Source organism: Borostomias antarcticus (genome assembly GCF_949987555.1).
Source record: "Borostomias antarcticus genome assembly, chromosome: 5".
NCBI classification, from domain to species: domain Eukaryota; kingdom Metazoa; phylum Chordata; class Actinopteri; order Stomiiformes; family Stomiidae; genus Borostomias; species Borostomias antarcticus.
Genome location: NC_140238.1, coordinates 4588579 through 4608932, shown reverse-complemented (window position 1 = coordinate 4608932; position 20354 = coordinate 4588579). Strand labels below are relative to the sequence as shown.

Genomic DNA, 20354 nt, shown 5'->3' with positions numbered 1-20354 from the left:
CTCACTCACTCACTCACTCACTCACTCACTCACTCACACCATCAAACACTGTCCCACATCATTTTTCTCCCAGGTGATTATGCGCAGTAGTCAGCCCCTTATGGGAGCCAATAAGAAGCGCTGCACGGAGGACGAGCTCCTCCTCCAGGCTGTGATTGACGGGTCAGGAAAGGGTTACGTCATCGACACCCGTTCGGGCCAACAGGCGCAGCAGGCTAGGATGACAGGCGGCGGGTTTGAGTCCAAATCCAGCTACAGCCGCTGGAAGAGACTGCACCGACAACTAGAAAGGCACGTACAGTGTGTGTGTGTGTGTGTATGCGTGTGTGTATGTGTGTGTGTGTGTGAGCATTAGGGAGTGTGTGTTTGTATCTGTAATATGCTGACAGTATAATAACAGTGTGTGTGTGTGTGTGTGTGTGTGTTCCCAGGGGCAAGGTGCTCCAGGAGAGTTTAATCAAGCTGGTGGAGGCGTGCGGAGATCAGTCTCACAGTGTGGACCGCTGGCTCAGCAAGCTGGAGAACTCCAAGTGGCTAACGCATGTCCACAACGCTCTGGCCACCGCCGGCCTAGTGGCCGAGTGTGTGGAGAGGTACAAGGACTTGAATGAATGTGCGATTTCAAACAAGCATACAGTACTGTGCGCTTAATAAATCAGATTTATTATTATTATTATTATTGTTGTTAATAATGTTATTATTATTATTATTATTATTACTACTACTACTGTACATGTTAGATACTGTGCTATGTACTGTAACTTCAGCTCCCCAGTATCAAACATGGCTCTTTATGGTGTGTGGGGGGGTTTGAGGTATTTCCCTTCTTCTCTGGAGCAAATGGACAATAAAGTTGTATTGTCTTATTGTTCCCTGTGTCCAGGGACAGTCACTCGGTTCTGGTCCATGGTTATGAGGGAACAGACACCACTCTGTTAGTGAGCTCCCTGGCCCAGGTCATCCTGGACCCGCGCTCACGCACGCTGCCGGGCTTCCTGGCTCTGCTGGAGAGGGAGTGGCTTCAGGTGAGCCTCTCTCCATAGACGATGTTTATTTCTCATCTCCTTTGTTTTATCAATCAATCAATCAAAGCTTTATTTGTATAGCGCATTTCATACCCAGAGGCAACACAATGCGCTTTACAGAGAACAAGGGAGGTGGGCATACGACCCACTCTCTACATATTTGTAGTCTTTATCTCCCTGAATAACCTTCCTTTTTGTGTGCTTGTGCCTCTTGTGTGTATGTTTGTTTATGCTTCTGTGGATCTGTGTGTGTGTGTTTATGCTTCTGTGGATCTGTGTGCGTGTGTGTGTGTGTGTGTGTGTGTGTGTGTTTGTGTGCGCATTGATGCTTTTCTGTGTCAAGATTGCAGAGATTCCAGATTCCTTTTATTCACCACATGTAATGTACAGTGTAAAGTCACAGTTAAATGTTGCTGCCGGCTCCAAGATCATGCTACTGATAAACTCGTAATACTCAATTTACAAATTACAAATTTACAAGTTACTACATCTACTGTGTGTGTGTGTGTGTGTGTGTATTGTGTATGTCTGTGTGTGTGTGTGTTTGTGTCATTGTATGTGTGTGTGTGTGTGCGTATATATGTGTGTGCGTCTGTCATTGTATGTGTGTGTGTCTGTGTCATTGTATGTGTGTGTGTGTGTCTTTGTCATTGTGTGTGTGTGTGTGTGTCTGTGTCATTGTATGTGTGTGTGTGTGTATGTGTGTGCGTCTGTCATTGTATGTGTGTGTGTCTGTGTCATTGTATGTGTGTGTCTGTGTCATTGTATGTGTGTGTGTGCGCGTCTATGTCATTATATGTGTGTGTGTGTCTGTGTCGTATGTATGTATGTGTGTGTGTGTGTGTTATTGTATGTGTGTGTCTGTGTGTGTGTGTGTGTGTGTCTGTGTCATTGTGTTTGTGTGTGTGTGTCTGTGTGTGCGTCTGTGTCATTGTATGTGTGTGTGTGTGTGTCTGTGTCATTGTATGTGTGTGTGTCTGTGTCATTGTATGTGTGTGTGTGTGTGTGTGTGTGTGTGTTGTCCTTCTCCGCAGGGGGGCCACCCGTTCCAGCAGCGCTGCGCGCGCTCTGCCTTCTCCCACGCCCGTCTGAGGAACGAGGCGCCCGTGTTCCTGCTGCTGCTGGACTGCGTGTGGCAGCTGGCTCGTCAGTTCCCCCTGGCGCTCGGCTTCTCCGAGGCCCTGCTGCTACGCCTGGCCTCCGACGCCTACGCCTCAGACTACGGGACCTTCCTCTGCAACACGGACCAGGAGCGGTGAGCCGACCGCCGCGCCTAGCCCCGTCCCGCCCGGCCTAGCCCCGCCCACCTGGCCCGGGCACAGGACAGGCGCGTCTCCCTGGTCGTTTACGCTCGACCGATTCTAGTTCTCGTCTGTGAAACCGTATCCGATTCTTCTCGCTCTCTCGATCTCTTCTCTCGCTCTTATTTTCTCCTGCCTCTTCAGGTGCGCCCTGGGAGTGAAGGAGAGGACTCACTGCCTGTTCCAGGCTCTGCTGAACCCCAGTGAGAGAGGCCGCTACACCAACCCCCTGTATGAGCACACGGAGCTGGCCATCTGGCCCTCTGTCCAACCACAGTCCCTGCAGCTCTGGAGAGGTGAGCTCTTATCCTAGTACCCTCCGCTCAGACCTGCCCCCCGCGCTCCCTGGAGAGTACCACCGAATATGGGGTGAATATAGATGGTCTATAGGGGCTGTAGAATACCCACTTCGTCAATTACCACTACGCCACTACCAATCACTACGTAATGACTACTAGTAACATTAACAGTGTTATTGTTAGTATTTGACATATTATACTTGAACAAAATGGATCTCTTCCAGGTCTGTTCCTGAGGTGGACACCACACACCCGCTATCTAGAGGAGGCTCAGCAGGAAATACGCAACCTCGTGATGGAGTGTCGAGGGGCGTGTCCAACGTCAGATGAACATGGACCTTAACCCTAAGGACCTGTCTTCTTATGGACATGGATGTAAAGTTCATCCGTTCCAAAATGCAATGGATATTAAATATTCAAAGCAATTGTGAAAAATGTGTACAGCATTTTTTTTCAACTTGATTTTTGTTCAGTAATTGTTGAAAGTTCAATACATGTTAGCTTTTTTATGTAATGTTCAAGAACGGGTATTTCTAAAACTGCATATTTGTCTTTATTGAACTATAATAAATTGATATTACTAGTTCATGGTTGTCTTGTTTGCCTTCTCTTCAGCATCTATTAGGGTCAATTGAATGTCACTGTAACCTGTACATAAACATTATGTTTAGTACAGTTATCAATAGGCTGTCACTACTATTACAAAACGGATGTATTAGACTACCTTTAGCATTATTGTATCATTATTATATTATTACTATTATTATAACTTTTAGCCTTGTCATTAGCCTACTATTAAAGTCCTCCCTGTCCTGTTAAGCTGAGCTAAACACTACACACAATACAAATCCTCAGTGAGCAGCGCGTCAGCATGTTTTCCCACATGTAGCTTTGCAAACTGGAGACTGTAGTCCACTTCAGTCGAGGGACACCTGCCGGCGAGATTATATCACAACTAGGACGACCGCGTACCTCAGCATGGCTTTCTCCCACTGTTATCCAATGGTTGCTCGGTGCGCGTAGTCAGTGACCAATCAGAGGGTAATCTTTTAATTCTAAGCGTTAAATAACATGAGATCCATTTCATCAACCCAATTTGCATAAATTAGTGTCAACTGTAGGATGCGTTTTGCCTGCTGTAACTATTCTATTGGATCGACAAGTGGCCGTCACATCATCTGACACCTTTTTCAGTTTTTTTGTCAGCACAGGTAGGCTCTATAGTCTAATACTCCTCTAATCATTGTTATGTTTTGGCTACTTCTGACATCTAATTATTGTTTCACAAATAACAGTTCAGGTTAACCAATTATTTCATTCTAAACAAACGTGATTTAGGTTATTTAAGCCTATAATTCTATATGTTTTATTTTTTTTCAGTTTCATTAATTTGAATAATCACAATTTATTAAGAAGAGATACGCTACCGTAGTGTCTATACATTTTTTCCCTCAGGAACAGCATGCTATCGAGTGTGCGGGTCCTTGTAGCCTCGGCAGCTGTGTTCGACTTGTGCCACGGCTGCCGCAGCCGGGCGCTTAGTTTGCAGTCTCGGTGTTTTAGTTGGTCGCCACGACAGATAAGCCGATGGAATAGTCTGGAGTCCAGCGACCCTGCCGAGAGCAACACACGAATCCTCATCACAGGTAAAACAATTTGCTCTCTCTCTCTCTCTCTCTCTCTCAGGTAAAACAATTTGCTCTCTCTCTCTCCCTCTCTCTCTCTCTCTTCTCTCTCTGTCCCAAACAATAAAATAGCCAACCGAACTAATGAAAGTAGGAAATCCCGGAAATTATATCCAGGGCTGTCACTATGTAGTTAGGCCTGTCTGGTTTTTCGAGTTGTTTTCACTGTGGAGTGGATCCTGTTTTCACCCATCACAATAGGCTGCAGCAGACTGTGCTGATAACACAAAAGAACACAGGGCAAAAGAATAGTATTCAGCCACTTTTGTCTTTACATAAAGCTTTGCTTAGAACAAAAGCTTAAAGCAAAAAGGTCATAGCCTTGTGAGCAGTGTGACAAAAACATCACTGTGACACTGAAAATCAAGATTATGTAATGGCTTGTTTCTCCTCTAACTCTGAGACAATTAAAACACGTATTCTGACTCAAAAGTAATTGTCTGCACTGATTTTGTTTTTCAGCCGGGGTGGGTGTGGCTCAGTGGTAGAGCGGGCCGTCCAATGATCGTAGGGTCGGCGGTTTGAATCCCGTCTCCTCCTGTCCACATGTCGAAGTGTCCTTGGGCAAAGACACTGAACCCCAAATTGATCCCAATGAGCAGGCTAGCACCTTGCATGGCAGCTGCCGCCATTGGTGTGTGAATGAGACGCCATTGTAAAGCGCTTTGGATAAAGGCGAAGTGCAGTCCGTTTACCATTTACCGTGTTTTCTTTAAGGTGGCCTGGGACAGTTAGGTGTGGGGCTTGCTGAGATGCTGAGGTGAGAGTCGTCGTTTTTCTCAGGGATTAAAATTAATACAATAACCCTGCTTTGTTTATCATTATTTGTACTTTGGTTTGTAGGAAACAGTATGGGAAGGATAATGTTATCCTGTCAGATATAAAGAAGCCTCCAGCTGAGGTGTTCAACAGTGGTATGTCAGAGCATCAAAGTCCTTAAGTGTTTTTCCCTGAGTTTAAACGATCTAGCTGTTGTTGACGGTCCCCGTCATAGCAGGCCCCTCCCTCTTTTCATACGACTCTTCTCTCCTCCTGCCGTCTCCCTCTCTCACCCCCACCCACCCCCTCGCCACGTCCACCCCCCCTCACCCCCCACCCAGGGCCATTTGTGTACGCTGACGTGCTGGACTACAAGAACCTCAGAGAGCTGGTCGTCAACAACCGCATCAATTGGCTGGTGCACTACAGCGCTCTGCTCAGCGTCGTGGGGGAGGCCAACGTCGCTCTGGCGCGCAAGATCAACATTACAGGTCAGCTCGAATAACGCACACACACACACACACACACACACACATACACATACACACATGCACACGCACACACACACACACACACACACACACACACACACACACACACACACACACACAATGTACCGTATGCTGCCCTGCTGGTCTCTTTCACTGTGTCATATGTTTACAGCTTCTCTCTCTCTCTCTCTCTCTCTCTCTCTCTCTCTCTTTCTCTCTCTTTCTCTCTCTCATTGTCTAAGCAGGCCTTCACAATATACTGGACCTGGCCCTGGAGAACTGCTTACGTCTGTTTGTCCCCAGCACCATCGGAGCCTTTGGTCCTTCCTCTCCCCGGGACCCCACGCCTGACCTGTGTGTCCAGAGGCCGCGCACCATCTACGGGGTGTCGAAGGTGCACGGAGAACTGATGGGAGAGGTGTGCTCAGCTACACACAGACATGGGGGCGGCTGCGGCTCAGTGGTAGAGCGGGTCGTCCAATGATCGTAGGGTCGGCGGTTCGAATCCCGCCCCACTGCTGTCAAAGTGTCCTCGGGCAAGAGCCTGAACCCCAAATTGCTCCCAGTGAGCAGGCTAGCACCTTGCATGACAGCTGCCGCCATTGATGGGTGAATGAGAGGCCATTGTAAAGCGCTTTGGATAAAAGCGCTATATAAGTGCAGTCCATTTACCACTACACACATGCAAACACATACAGCCTTGTAAATGCCTTTTAGCAACATTGTTGCTATGATTCCGATTCATTAGTCATATGTAAATGGTACAGTACAGTGTGCAATATACAATGAAATGTTGCTGCTGGCTCTGAGATGTACCATAAAGATTACAAATAATTAGAATAAATCTACTATACATTTGTACTACACACATACTACAATGTAGGATTTTTTGTGTGATGAAGAGCACATATGCTAGTTGATTATCCCTCCTGTTGTGTTTGCTCCCTGTCCATCAGTACCTCCACCATAAATACGGCCTGGACTTCCGTTGTCTGCGCTACCCTGGTGTGATCTCGGCTAACTCTCAGCCCGGGGGAGGAACAACAGGTAACCTTGCATCAAGTCAGCGTGGAACATGGCGTCCTGTAGATCTCACAAACATCTAAACAGTCCGCTCTCCGCAGACTACGCCGTTCAGATCTTTCACGACGCCCTCGGCTCGGGTCACCACGAGTGCTATCTGCGCTCTGACACGCGCCTTCCCATGATGCACATCGCCGACTGCCACCGTGCCACCGTGGAGTTCATGCAGGCCCCGAAGTGCCAGCTGTCGCTGCGCACGTACAACATCGACGCCATGAGCTTCACCCCGGACGAGGTGGCTTGTGAGATCCGCAAGCATCTGCCCCGCTTCACGGTCACCTACAAGCCCGACCCGGTCCGCCAGGCCATCGGTAATGTTTGTCTGTTTGTCATGGTGACGGTCAAGTCAGTTTATTGCAAATTATTTCAAATGCTTTTATAGGATTGATAAGAAGATTTTTTACATGCTTGCGTTTTCATAACTGTAGAACTCACTTCAAAACAGAATTGACACCAACCTTGGTCTGTCATGTCATTTCCACCCGCTGATACTGTTTTAAATAAACATTGTATGTGTCCTTCACAGAGGACACACACTGTACAGAGCTACTCTACGCACTGTACACACTGTACAATGCTATTGATATGTTTGCAGTAGAGCATGTATGCCTTGTCTTTCAGATTGTGTATTATAGGCCTCTTTCTCTCATACCTGTTTACCTTATTTGTTGTGTTGTTACTACATGTTTATTGTATCTACATTTGACTATCTGCAGCTGACAGCTGGCCAGTGAGATTTGATGATTCCAACGCGCGGAGAGACTGGGGCTGGCAGCCAGCGTACAAGCTGGAGGAGCTGGTCTCAGACATGCTCAGCTCCATCCGCAACAAGAGGGCCAAAGAGGGACTGCCGGTCAGCTAGCAGAGCCATGTCCACCAAGGCAATCGATCACTGCTGCATAGGTCGACTTGAATCTGGGCTGGCACCTTGCAGCAAACCATCTTTTTACCTCGTCTCCCAACCTGAACACTTCTGCCAATAAATGAGTGACTGTTTTCAAAACAAGTCAGACAAGTTAGCACTACAATGGGCACTGATACGTTGATAGCCGGTTTGCCAGCTTCACACCAGAATGTGCACCCACACACAAGAGGCAACAAACATAGTTTTTTACTAGCAGCCTTAATCTGTCAACCATTCTCTTCTGTTGTAACTCTTTGCGTTTTTCTGTTGTTTTAACTGTGATTGTGAAGAATGAATGTGAGAATCATAGTAGGTTTAGAAATGCTTTAACAGAGAGCTAAAAGCTCTGGGGAAATGGAACCTTCTGGCAATCGTCACATTGTTTAACACGCTGCACAGTCTAGAGCTATCTCTAGGGTGTGATGCATTGTGGGGGTATTATGGAACCATCACAGAGAGATTATACTGGGACGTGACACTGGATTTGTGACAAATAGCGACACCAGTGAGGCCCACAAGGTTTACAAAATTCCTGCCTTCACATATACAGTAACAGTAGGCTGACATATTCAGACATTTCCTTCAGCAATGAGTGATTTGGGGTACAAAAGATTACATTTGTGAGTTTACTGTAACATTATGTGCGGCAAATTGCAGTGTACATCGGAATATTTAATAAATCACTTATTACTTAGACATTTTTTGCTTTCATTTCATTCTCATTCGTGCTGCAGTGATGGAGGTGTAAATTATAAATGATTGTTATATCACAAATAGGCAAACTACATTTTCTCCTACAAATCGGCCAAAACACATCAATTTAGGGGATCATTCAAGATCAGTTTATTGCCATGTGTATGGTTTACACATAGCTCTACTAGGAATTTGTTTAGGTCGATGGTGCATGTAGGATTGATTGATCTACTGATTACATTAGACAGGGTGCAGGACAGTGTAGACAGTGCAATCATCTCTGCCTGGCCTGGCCAGAAACAAACAATAAGCAGAAACAGTGGCACTGTGGCTCAACGTCCGAGAATTGTTAATACATTGAGAGTAGGATCCCTTGTGCTTTTTAAACGATTCTCTCAAGAGTTTGCAAACGGGTCGTTTGAATGTGTCCTCATCCCACCTGGGTCGGATGGCAGAGAGAGGAGCTGCGGATGTCATATCCGCCCATCAGTCGTCTCTTCCGCCCATCAGTCGTCTCTTCCGTCCTGCTGCTGACCGAGGAGGCTTTTTCGAGCTCTATCCTGGATTCTGGCAGCACGTCTTTCTCCTTGTCGCCCACAAATATCCTTCACGGTCAATAATGGACGCGGGATTCTTCCGCGTAAGCATATTTACATTTTTCTCGTTGATGCTTGAAGTATGAGATAGAGTCGGTGTGCTCCGTTAATATGGTCTAAAGTACGGCTGGCTTTCTCACACCGACCAGCTCGTGCGCCATTCCGCTGCTCGAGACTGAACCAGCTACGAGCTCACAAGCTAACAAGCTAACAAGCTAACAAGCTAACAAGCTAACAAGCAATGGCGACCGTCTTGCTAGCTAATCCCTTTCACATAGCTACCGCTAACTAACCACTCACACATTGTTAGCTTATTTGCGTGTTTTTAATCCGGTTTATTGCCAGATAAAACATACAATATTATTGACTCGCGTTACTATATTATTCGGGGTGGCTAACGTTAGCTATCAAGTCCATTTATTCTGGATGATTTGTTAGGTTAGCTTAGCTGAAGTTGTGTGTAGGCCGTAAACTAGCCAGCCGACACGAGTTGCAAATAAGCCCAGCTAGCCTCCTACTGGTGAACAAAACTGAACATGCATGTCGTTTTTAGCTAGTTAGCGAGCCAATGTTACCTAACTTTGACCTATTCTAGCCGAGTTATAGCTAGCTATTAACGTGAGTTAGCTGGTGACCTAGTGACGCATATTAGGATGGAGCTGGCTAACCAGCCAGACTAGTTGGTTTTAACTATCTAACCAATTCACTCAACTCTCAAGCTGAAGGGACACGTTGTTTTAAAGAACTACAGTTAGATATGTGTAATCAAGTTGGCGAGATAATGTTGTTTTTGAACAGAAGTCGTCTGAATTCCCAAGACAATGGTCAACATGGTCTCTAGGCTAATTCACTTTGTCTCTTCCAGGGCACAAGTGCAGAACAAGATAATCGCTTCAGCAACAAACAGAAGAAACTCCTGAAGCAGCTCAAATTTGCAGAATGTCTGGAGAAGAAGGTATGTAGTTCTAGTTTTCATTTTCTCAAAATTCAATTTTTTATCGTGACTTCTCACAACCTTGGTAGGCGGTACCATATACAGTGTTTGAAACCTGCCTGGTCCATTCCTGGGGTCAAGGGATGGAGCGGACACTGCTGATGTCTCTGGGTTGCTCACGAGTAGTGTTTCCGCCCTCAGACTGAGTTACAAACACACAGGACCACCTCCAGAAACGACAGCTGAGCCACTGAATAGCTAGCAATTTAAAGTTGTGGCTGGTCGATATTTCAGCTGAGTGACGCACAGAGTTTTAAACCAATCACACCCCCCATGAACCAACTCCACAGAGATCTGATTGCAATGCTAATATTTCTGTTTTTTGTGTTTGTTTTTTTTTACCCCCAGGTGGACATGACCAAAGTGAACTTGGAGGTCATCAAACCCTGGATTACTCAGCGAGTGACAGAGATCCTGGGATTCGAAGATGATGTGGTCATAGAGTTCGTATTTAATCAACTGGAAGACAAGGTAATACTATTGATTGCAAATCTGTTTTTCTTTTCAATACTGCTCGTGTTATGTACATGGTAAAATATTGCTGAAGGTTATGAGGAGGCTGAGAGAAGGTCTTAGAATAGTCTTCACTGTAAAGTAAAATCACAATATGAACTTAGTTGGGGGTTAAAGATACCACTGGTACCCAGTTTAAGCATAGAAAGACCATATGAATGATTAGAAGTTTTTGTGATATGTGACAAAGTGCCTTCCCTGTACAGCAGTTTTCTAATGATGATGTGATTTATGATTTAAAAGGCCTGAACCAATATGGATGTTATACCTTGCATCAGAAGTATAGCACCAACACCTAATTAGCTCTCTCCTGAGCCCAAAGTCACTGAGCCCAACTCTCCCTTGATGATGCAGTGTGTGGTTTGAGGTGAGTTATGTGCAGGGATCCACATCATGCCAGTGCTAGACATGATTTAGTGCCATGTCATTTTCTCCATAGACATTTGAAGTGCACCATTAGTCTATTAACAGTCCCCTGATTCCTAACTGGATTCAACAGGGTAGAATGCTGTCCTCGGAGGATATTGTACTGATAAGTACTCGTTTTCTTCTAGCCAAGGTTGAAATGAGATCTGTGGTGTCCTCATAAATAATTCATACGATGCCCAGCTACAGTAAGATGGATCTAATAAGACTACAGTGTGCATGTTCCCTTTTATACTTAATATATTTCCATTTAGTATCAACAAGTCTCTGTCGAGTTGAGATTTGGCTCTAGTTTTTCATATTTCATCACCCACTAAATGGAGTATGCTTAAAAATGTAGGCCATGAAACATGCTAAAGGGAAATGAATATAATGAACTGGAGGAAAAGTGAGATATTGGTAGCATCCTAGTTTGTATCACAGTCAACTGTATGACCCACAACCCTAGGATGAATTTTACTTTAAAGGTGTTGCTGGAATACAGTAAGGTAAATTTTGTTCTTTGTAGATTGCGTAGGTACATACTGCTACACCATACCTGATGTTATTTAGAATTACATGCCATTATCTTTTGAAGTAGGGGTTTTAAAATGTTGCTCAGAGGCATATGTATTAGTAAGAAAAGGCTGAGCAAGATTAAAAAAACAAAACAAAAAAAACAACAATCTTACTATCATTCTTGTCTTAGCTGTTGAAATAAAACCCATACATGTCCTGTGTACTCATTATTGCTTGTTCGTCTCTTGCAATTTAGATAAATGGTATAACATTAAACTCAAGGTGGTTGAGTCTCAAGCGGTAGGGAGGCGGAAGCAAGCCAAGGGAGACTCGGGCGCTCCATACCCACTGATCCTGCGGGGCGCACTGAAGACACCGGAACTGTACTTTTCACTGTTGGGTTTACAAGCACTCTGCATTGTAGCTATCTGTACTGTACGTCACTTATATTGTAGACTGTGGGGGAGATAGAACAAGAGGATGGTTGTGGAAGACACTTGTACAGTTATACATTTTCTTTAGATATGAATGGGGTTTAATTTTTTATTTTTTTAACTTTTCTGGTGGATATTCAGAGTTTAAACTTGGGGATAGCAGTTGGGCTGCATGCAGTGGGTGGAGCGGGGATGTAGATTTGTCTCCCTTCAGCTCAATTCTAAATTTGAGATCTTGTTTTTGTTTGCCAATTTTTATTTTCTTTAGATCAGAGCCTCAGCAGGGTTTGATAGTGTGAAATGATTCTGCTTTGAGACCCAAAGGTCTAAAGATCAAAAATGCCATAGCCATTTTCTCTTGAATGTATTTTGAATTGGGTTGCCATTTAGCAGTCAGGCATAGCATAGAGAGGCTAAGGGGGAGGCAGTCACCTGAACGGGACCCTCCCCCCTCCCCTCCTGCGCGCTCTTCCCCCCCATGCTCACGTGGCGTTCCGTCCCTCTCTCTCTCTCTCTCTCTCTCCCCCTTCGTGTGTGTGTTGCAGCACCCGGACAGTAAGATGATGCAGATCAACCTGACGGGCTTCCTGAACGGAAAGAACGCCAGGGAGTTCATGAAGGACCTGTGGCCCCTGCTGCTCAGCGCCCAGGAGAACATCGCCGGCATCCCCTCTGCCTTCCTGGAGCAGAAAAAAGAGGAGATCAAGCAGAGACAGGTGAGCGGCGAAGCTACCGCCCCAACATTTTGAGCCCTGGCAATTCCCAGTCTGTATCAGGGGTGCAGACTTGTCACCTTTTAGGTGAATATAGCCGTTTTTAATCCAAAATATCTCATTTGTTTGATCGGTGTATGTATGAGTTTGTATGTTTGTAACCTTTTTCACCTGTGATCTGTGTGCACCTCTGCTGTATAGAAGCATTTAAGAAGTGTACCCTGTTAGAGCGCTCTCTAGATGTCCTACTTACAGCGAGTTTGTGGTCTTTCCCGTCTGTTCCTGCCTGCGGCAGATCGAGCAGGAGAAGCTGGCGTCTCAGAAGAAGATGGACGAAGAGAAGAAGGAGAAGGAGAACAAGGAGAACAGAGAGAACAGAGAGAGGGCTCAGTCCAAGAGCCCCAGCAGAAGGTGAGACGACGCCTGGCTTCCATGCAACACATCATCTGATCAAAAGCAGTTGAGCACCTCACCTCAACATTGCCTTATCGTCCCCTTTCCCCCTCCCCAAGGAGGAAGTCAAGATCCCCCTCGCCGCGCCGACGTTCCCCGGCCAAGCGGGAGAAGAAGCGTAGCCAGTCTCGCTCGCCGCGGCGTAAACCCAGTCCCAGCAGCAGCTCCCCGCCGCCAGCCCTGCTGACCAGCCAGCCTGAGGAGCCCCATCCAGAGCCCGACACCTCCGAGAGCGTCCTGCCCGAGCCCGTCATCCAGGAGGCCTCCTCCACCAGGTAAATCACATCAAATCAAACTTTTTGTATGGCGCTTCTAATACACAGAGGCAACACAATGCGCTTTACAGAGAGCGAGGGGGGGTGGGCATAGGTCCCACCCCTACATATTCCAGAGCGGAGCAAAAAAACAGTTTCACCCAGGGGCCAGAAAAGTGAGCTGTAAAAATTCTTCCCTGACCCCTCTCAACGAGACGATTGAGTAAGCTCCTAGAAAATGTTTGTCTATTGGCTAAGAACATATACAGAGCAGTAAACATGGGCTAGATAACTTCATTAAGAGACACACAACTGGGGGACACCACCTTCAGACTGGGGCGCAGTGTTTCGGTCAGACTGACCGTCGTCTCCACAGTGCTCTCAATAGCACTTTAAACTGCTGAAAAATACCCTTAACCTCATTTAAAGCCCTTCAGATGACCGTCGCTGCTTCCGCTAACCGTAGCTTTCTGTCCGTTTTCCTAGCGACGTGGTGCCCGAGGTGGTCCTGCCGGACTCTGTGACCGAGGTCAAAGAGCCCTCCCCGGACAAGGCCGCCAAGAAGGACGAGCGGCCCAAGCCCCGCGAGAGGGAGAGGGACGTCAGGAGGGACAGGCCTCGCCACCGCTCCCGGTCCCACTCACGCAACCGCAGACGACCGCGCTCTCGCTCCAGGTGAGACCCTCGGCTTCCCCCGATCGGCGCGCCGCGCGCCCACCGCCTTGTACGTTTCAGTGCGCCAGGACATAAGGATTATAACTAACCAGACGACGGTCCAGATAGGACCGAAACTTTGTTTCCTGTATTAAATGGTAATGGTGAATAGTAACTGTAAAAAGTTATTTTGAGGCCCATAGTGGGCGGGGCTTATCTTTCTATCACTGACGCTTTCCGGCCTGGCACCTATTTAAGTGATGTGCGTATAGTCTATCTCTTTCCAGGATGTAAGGATTCTCGTCTTGCCCCCCTTCCCCCCAGGTCGTACTCGCCCCGTCGGAGGCCCAGCCCCAGGAGGAGGATGTCCCCTCGCCGCAGGAGCCCCCCCAGACGCGGCCCCCCGGGACCCAGGCACAGGCGCAGCCGCTCTCCCGTCCGCAGGTGTGTGTTTGCGGCCAACGGGGGTAGGGGATAGGGGGGAGTAAGCAGGGAACCGCGTCCTGCTTGTCCGACGACACCCGGTGTCTCGTGTCGCTAATACGTGTTGTTTACGTCCTCCAGGAGGCGCTCTCGCTCCCCGTCGTCCTCCGGCAGCAGCGCCTCGCCCTCTCGCTCCCCTAAGAAGGCCGCCAGGCGACCCTCCGCCACCCCGCCCCGGAAACCGCCCCGCCCTGCGGGCCCTGCGGGCCCTGCGGACCCCGCCCCGGAGGCCCAGCGCTCCGCCTCCCCGCGCGCTAGGAAGGCGAGGACCTCGCCTTCTCCACCCAGAGCCGCCGGTGCGTACCTGCATCTCTATCCATGACACGCCTCCTCTCTCTATTCCTCCCTTCCATCATTCTCAACACCGGGCCCATAGGTTTATGTACCCCCGAGAGCCAGCTAAGTCCTAACACAAACATTATTCTCACTACCTAACATGCACACAGCTGTTCAGTTCACCCATATGGCATGTCCTCTAGAATCAAACGAGTTAATGTCCATGCGCTGTACCCACTTATCATATTAAGCGAAATAAGGTTATTTTAAACCTGCTTACATACGTTCTGTGAAGGCAATTTGGATTTAACCCCTGCTGTAATGTGAGCAACACGCCACTCTTCAGCTCCCCATCTCCAACATCAGACTCTCACGTTACACGAGTCGCTGTGTGTCTCACTGGTGCAAGACTATCCAGGAATATCCATGTCTCCTGACCTGGGTGAAATCTTGTGACCTGGAAATTGTATTATGTTTCCGTTTCTCGAACCCCTGGATATCATAGCAGGCAGGATTGCAGAGGTGTGGCCATACGAGGTCCGTTGAGGGGCCTTGTTGAAGGCAATGTGTTTGATAGGAGCGTAGCGGGAACATCCCTGACGGCGTCGCTCGCTTTGCAGGTTCTAAGAGAAAACCAGGAGGGAGGAACGGTTCCCCGTCAGATGGTGCCAAACCCAGGAGGTCTGAGGCGTCCGAGTCAGGTGAGTTTGTGACTTTTGCGTTTCTTAACTTGGGGTGTGTGTACCAGTATCCCCAGCGGTCAGGAACACTGATGGCCCCCCTTCCGACCTCTGGAAAGGTGCAGAAGTATATCCTCTCAGTGAATTCTGCCAGATGGGTCCAAACGTTTACCTGTTCTCCCAGGCGAGATCAAACGATCCCTAAGGCCAAGATGGAGGGGGGTGGGAGGGCCTCCCCAATAAGCTACAGCTAACTGTTGTGTACGTCGTCTAACCTTGTCAAGTTCCAACCGGCTCCTAAAAACATGTCAGTTCACCTCACCCGGTCGGTATAAAGCCAGAGAAGATGGGCGGTCAGTGTGTGTGGGGGGTGGGGGGTTGTGTGTTTTGTGTTTACTGAAAGGAGGCTCGCTTTGCGTTTCAGAGGAGGATAAAGGGGAGAAGGGGGCCACGGCCGATTCTGTGCAGCAGCGACGTCAGTATCGCAGACAGAATCGCCAGTCGTCTTCAGGTTATACACACTTTCTTATGTCCTCCACCCCTGCCTCACCCCACTCCACCACCTCCCGTCTCTCTATCGAAGTCCTTGTCCGTCTGGTCTTGACTTGCACCCTCGTCTCCAGAGTCCCCAAAGCTGTAACCTGACCCCACCGCCCCCCCTCCACCCCCTCATCTAGGTGTATTCTCTCACTTTAAGCAATAAGCTCCTACCCGATGATGCCGACAGTTGAGTTGACCCAATGCCCTCCTCCTTTCTCTGATTGGTCGCAGACACGGGCTCCTCCTCGTCATCGGAGGACGAGAGGGCGAAGAGGCCGGTCGGAGGGCCGCCAGCGGGCGCAGCCAGGAACGGGGAGGTCAGGAGGAGACGCAGCCACTCGCCCTCCTCCCCCAGGAGAAGACACAGGGACGGCTCCCCAAGGTCAGTCCAAACCCCACCCCCCCCCGTCGACGTTTCACTCCCGAGCAAACACGGGAAACCAGTGTCTTTATAACATGAACACCAGTGTCTTTATAACATAAACCAGTGTCTTCATAACATAAACCAGTGTCTTCATAACATAAACCAGTGTCTTCATAACATAAACCAGTGTCTTCATAACATAAACCAGTGTCTTCATAACATAAACCAGTGTCTTCATAACATGAAAACCAGAGTGTTTTTATAACAAGAGGGGCCAGTCTCTTGTCACACACTTCCTTTAACATGCAGGCGTGTTCTCCCTCCCCAGGAAAAGACGCAGCCCCTCCCCTGCAGGCCGTAGGCCCTCCCCCCCGCGCCGTCGCAGGTCCCCCTCCCCTCCTCCCAGACGCAGGTGAGCCAGCAGAAAGTTCATACATCCACTTCAATGTTAAAAAAAAGCTACAAATTAAACTTAAATTACGTAAAACATTGAACGTTTTAAACTTTGAATGAGGTTTATAGCACAAAAAAATGATGGGAGAGGTTTCAAAGTTGAAAAGGATTTTAAGTTCCGCCCATTGCCTTCCGTTGTAAAAAAATTGTTGAAAAAAGTGGAATATTTTGAAAAGTATAAAAGATATTAAAAGTCTGAAATAGCTGAACATTTTGATGCTTGAATGGTTTAAGTAGCTCAAAGTATAAAGGAATTGAAGAGAGACAAAAAGAAGATGAAGAAGTAAAAATAACTAAAGAATTGTCATGTAGATGACCTGACCCTGGATATCCAGTAGTCCCGCTAACCTGTACTAGAGACCTAAGAGGTGACCAGTGTGTGACTGCCTCCGGCTGACTGGTCTGTTCTGGTCTCTCCCCCTCAGGTCTCCCTCCCCTCCTGGCCGCCGCCGCTCCCCCTCCCCCCGTCGCTTCTCCCCCCCAATCCAGCGGCGCTACAGCCCGTCTCCCATGCTCCCTCAGAAGAGGCGTCTGTCCGGCTCCCCCCCCGTCAAGCGCCCGTCCCCCGGGCCCAAGCGCAGGCCCTCCCGGTCCCCCAAGCGCCGGAGCCCCCCCCCTCAGAAGAGGCGCACGCCCCCCACGTCCGCCTCCCCCCCCAGGCACAGGAGGAGCCCCATGCTGCCGGCCAATCGGCCGGGCCGGGACACCCGCTCCCCTCCCGCCGCTCACCCTGGGCGCGTCTCCCCCTCCCCGGTCGGGCGTGGCCGCGCCCCGCGGGGGTCCGCCAGCCCCCAGGGGCGCTACGAGACCTCCGGCAGCCCCCCACCCAGCCAGCGGCGCCAGCCGTCCCCTGCGCACGGTGTCGGCGGCCGGCCGATCCGCCGGGTGTCCCGGACCCCCGAGCCGCGCAAGAACCAGAGGTACGCAGTCCGGCCGCGGGGCTTAGTCGCATCCCAAAACATTAGAATATTGTGAAAAAGATCATTATTTTCTGTAATTTAATTTAAAAAGTGAAACTTTCATGTATTCTAGATCCATTACACAAAGTGAAATATTTCAAGACTTTTTGTTTTAATCTTTGATTGTACAGTATGTTCAGTTTCTTCATTTATACACTCAATACTTGGTCGGGGCTCCTTTTGCACAAATTACTGCATCAACGTGGAGCGTGGCATGGAGGCAGCCTTGAAATATTTCACTTCATGAGTAATGAATCTATAATATATGAAAGTTTCACTTTTTGAATTAAATTACGGAAAATAAAAAACTTTCCACAATATCAGATGCACCTGTATTCATGAAATTTAAAATATAAAATATAAAATTACTTAGTTCACATTAGAGATCTTGTCTCTAGGAATCTGGTCTTGTAGTCCTGATTCAACAGTGTAGAACGTCTCGTCCTGATGCACAAGAGCCTGTCGCTGCACATCTGTCGTTGATATTTCCGGATGTGCTCCTCCTGACCCCTCTAGCCTGTCCTCCGTCCTCAGAGCGTCTCCGAGCCCCCAGCCTGTGAAGAGGGCATCGTCGAGGTCACGATCTGGTTCGCCTCCTCGCCCCGCGGTCCTGAAGCGCCCAGCCCCTGGCTCCGCCTCCCCCTCTCCCTCCCGCTCGGCCAGCGGGTCTCCAGCTCCTCCGGCGAAGAAGCCGAGCAGCGGCTCTGCAAGCCCCTCCCCTAACAAGGTGAGCCCCCTTCGGATGGCCTCGTTAGCTAATTATGGAAAAACTCTGAGTCCCATTAGAGTGATGGCTTTATGTGGTCTGTAATTTAGACTTGGTTCGGTCGGTCATAGTCCCCCCCCCCGCCCTTTCTGGACCCGCTCCTTTCTGAGGGAGCGTAGAACAAATGTTAACTCAGAAGGATTAATAATAAGTTGCGTCTCTTCCTAGAATTCTGACACTGAGGCTGGGGGGAAGAAGAAGAAGAAGAAGAAAGACAAGAAACATAAGAAGGACAAGAAGCACAAGAAGCACAAGAAACACAAGAAGGAGAAGACCGGGGGCGGTCCTGTGGCCGGAGGGGACGCGGACGCAGACTCGAAAAAGGTGAAGTCTACTTTTCTAGTATACTGACTTGGGTTTTATCCGCTTTCTATGCTTACTTCTACATTTCACTTATTGCACGTTTAAACAAGACCGGTGCAAGTAGCCCACAGAACGTCATTAAAGGTACCCAACGAAATGTGAATCAAAACAATCCGTTCTTTCTTTATTTTCGAAATTCCTCGATTATATGGTTTTTTGTAGTCTAATAAACATGTTGAATCACTGTCTTTCCTACCTTGTAATTTCTTTGCAAAATGATATTTAGCTAATGTTTTGAAAACAACAAAGATGTGTGAAACGTCACTTATGTGCTCTGTGTATTGACGCAATGACTTACGCGATTTTCGGGGACCACCTTCTCAAATTTGCTCTAGAGCGCATACTAGTGGTCAAAAACTACATTGGGTACCTTTAATAACTGAAGCCCCTCCCATAATACAATTGCTATACGTTGAAAAGCACTGCGCAGCGCACCGGCCGCCATGCAAGCTCAACCGAATGAGATATAATTAATGCTACCTTTCTTTAAGGAATCAGACAGTGAAGTAGAGGACACTCTGGACGACCTGGAGAAGCACCTGCGAGAGAAAGCTCTGCGCTCCATGAGGAAGGCACAACTGTCCCCGCCCCCATCCTGAGAAGACCCGCCAACCCCCCCCTCTCCCCCCAACCCCCCCCCCTCTCCAAATCTTCCATCATCTTTTTATTTTCTTATTTTTTTTTTTAAGTTTGTCGTTAAACCTGGTTCAGCTTTAGAATGTACAAATTGTTTATTATTTTTTTTCTTTTCTTGTTTATACGAGTTTGGTATGTACTGATGGGGTGGGTTTTATCAAGAACTGAATTTGTCACAGAGAGAGCTCCCTGTGTATTTTTTGGCCCAATATTATGATTGCTGACTGTATAAAAAAAAAAAAGAGTTCTCCCCATATTTTAAATAGTGGGGCAGGAGAACCGTTTAATTATTGGGGTTTGCGTTGTGCAAGCCGTCAAGTCTATCGCACACAATGGAAAAGATTCAAACTGGGAATGAATGGTTGCATGTGCAATGAGTGTCTCTGAGGTGCATGAATGGACTATAAACAAGAAAACACAGAGGAAAGCTGTCACCGTTTTCATTGGTCAGTGAGCATTGTATGGTATTTTGCCATGCCGTGTACTCACTGTAAAAATGAATTTGCAGTTTATCCCGTTTTTGTAACTTGTTTGACATTGTTTCACCTTGAATAAATTTCTGACAAGGTCACCAACTTTTCCGCGAAGATTCTAACAGCCTCTGACTCAGAGAGTATGTTCATATCCCAGATGAGTTAGAGAGTATGTTCATATCCCAGATGAGTTAGAGAGTATGTTCATATCCCAGATGAGTTAATGAGAGTATGTTCATATCCCAGATGAGTTAGAGAGTATGTTCATATCCCAGATGAGTTAATGCAGTTGTATGCCGAGTTCACCCTATACCAGTCTTTCATGAAGCCATTCATTTCTGTGGGAGTGCTCTTTGGTTTGTGTTTCAAACTGTTCTTGTCATCCTTTCAAAAATAAAACTTTTTTGTATAAATGTGAATGCAATTTGCATATTTAACATTAAAGATGATAATGAAAATAGTCTTTGGAAGCAGGGAGGAGTGATTTTGGGCAATCGCAAAGACAAGAATGCAAAGCAAATCAGCCTGTTATAACATCCTATCAGATGACAGGCCATGCTGGATAATGAACACCTCTCTCGATGTA

The 20354-nt window shown here is 47.6% G+C and overlaps 3 protein-coding genes across 4 annotated transcripts in view; all 3 read left to right on the top strand.

Moving 5' to 3' along the window:
- LOC311309207 (myotubularin-related protein 9) overlaps window positions 1-2968 on the top strand; it is a gene marked incomplete at both ends in the record, with an annotated part of 6677 nt that extends 3709 nt beyond the window's left edge. The window contains 6 exons of the mRNA XM_084438387.1: window positions 74-300; window positions 432-593; window positions 884-1025; window positions 2060-2280; window positions 2471-2622; window positions 2850-2968. Coding sequence (XP_084294513.1) covers window positions 74-300; window positions 432-593; window positions 884-1025; window positions 2060-2280; window positions 2471-2622; window positions 2850-2968 — 1023 coding nt within the window. The remainder of the gene's footprint in view (window positions 1-73; window positions 301-431; window positions 594-883; window positions 1026-2059; window positions 2281-2470; window positions 2623-2849) is intronic.
- A 1119-nt stretch (window positions 2969-4087) lies between these two features.
- Window positions 4088-7505, top strand: tdh2 (L-threonine dehydrogenase 2; the record flags this gene model as incomplete). The annotated part of the gene is made up of 8 exons (XM_084438273.1): window positions 4088-4271; window positions 5028-5070; window positions 5154-5224; window positions 5411-5560; window positions 5806-5978; window positions 6517-6607; window positions 6685-6954; window positions 7360-7505. 8 exons carry the CDS (start codon window positions 4088-4090, stop codon window positions 7503-7505), a joined length of 1128 nt encoding a protein of 375 aa, XP_084294399.1.
- Window positions 7506-8762: 1257 nt separating this feature from the next.
- Window positions 8763-20176, top strand: srrm1 (serine/arginine repetitive matrix 1). Of its 2 annotated transcripts, none has more exons than XM_084437998.1 (17): window positions 8763-8880; window positions 9702-9791; window positions 10179-10301; window positions 12247-12417; window positions 12710-12825; window positions 12927-13142; window positions 13608-13796; window positions 14100-14219; window positions 14340-14554; window positions 15155-15235; window positions 15639-15725; window positions 15986-16136; window positions 16447-16530; window positions 16997-17491; window positions 18065-18257; window positions 18465-18620; window positions 19158-20176. In XM_084437998.1, the coding sequence occupies exons 1-17, from the start codon at window positions 8860-8862 to the stop codon at window positions 19167-19169; spliced, it is 2520 nt and encodes an 839-aa protein (XP_084294124.1). In that variant the 5' UTR covers window positions 8763-8859; the 3' UTR covers window positions 19170-20176. The 2 variants fall into 2 exon arrangements, with proteins under 2 accessions (XP_084294124.1, XP_084294123.1); XM_084437997.1 differs by having other exon boundaries at window positions 19151-20176.
- Window positions 20177-20354: the final 178 nt, after the last annotated feature.

What these genes read in the sequence shown, in the direction of transcription:
- srrm1 (XM_084437997.1), top strand. Translation starts at nt 8,860, where the DNA reads ATGGACGCGGGATTCTTCCGC. An exon ending in TCCAAGAGCCCCAGCAGAAG is followed by an intron (nt 12,826 to 12,926) that starts GTGAGACGACGC and finishes CCCCTCCCCAAG; the next exon opens with GAGGAAGTCAAGATCCCCCT. An exon ending in CGACCGCGCTCTCGCTCCAG is followed by an intron (nt 13,797 to 14,099) that starts GTGAGACCCTCG and finishes CCTTCCCCCCAG; the next exon opens with GTCGTACTCGCCCCGTCGGA.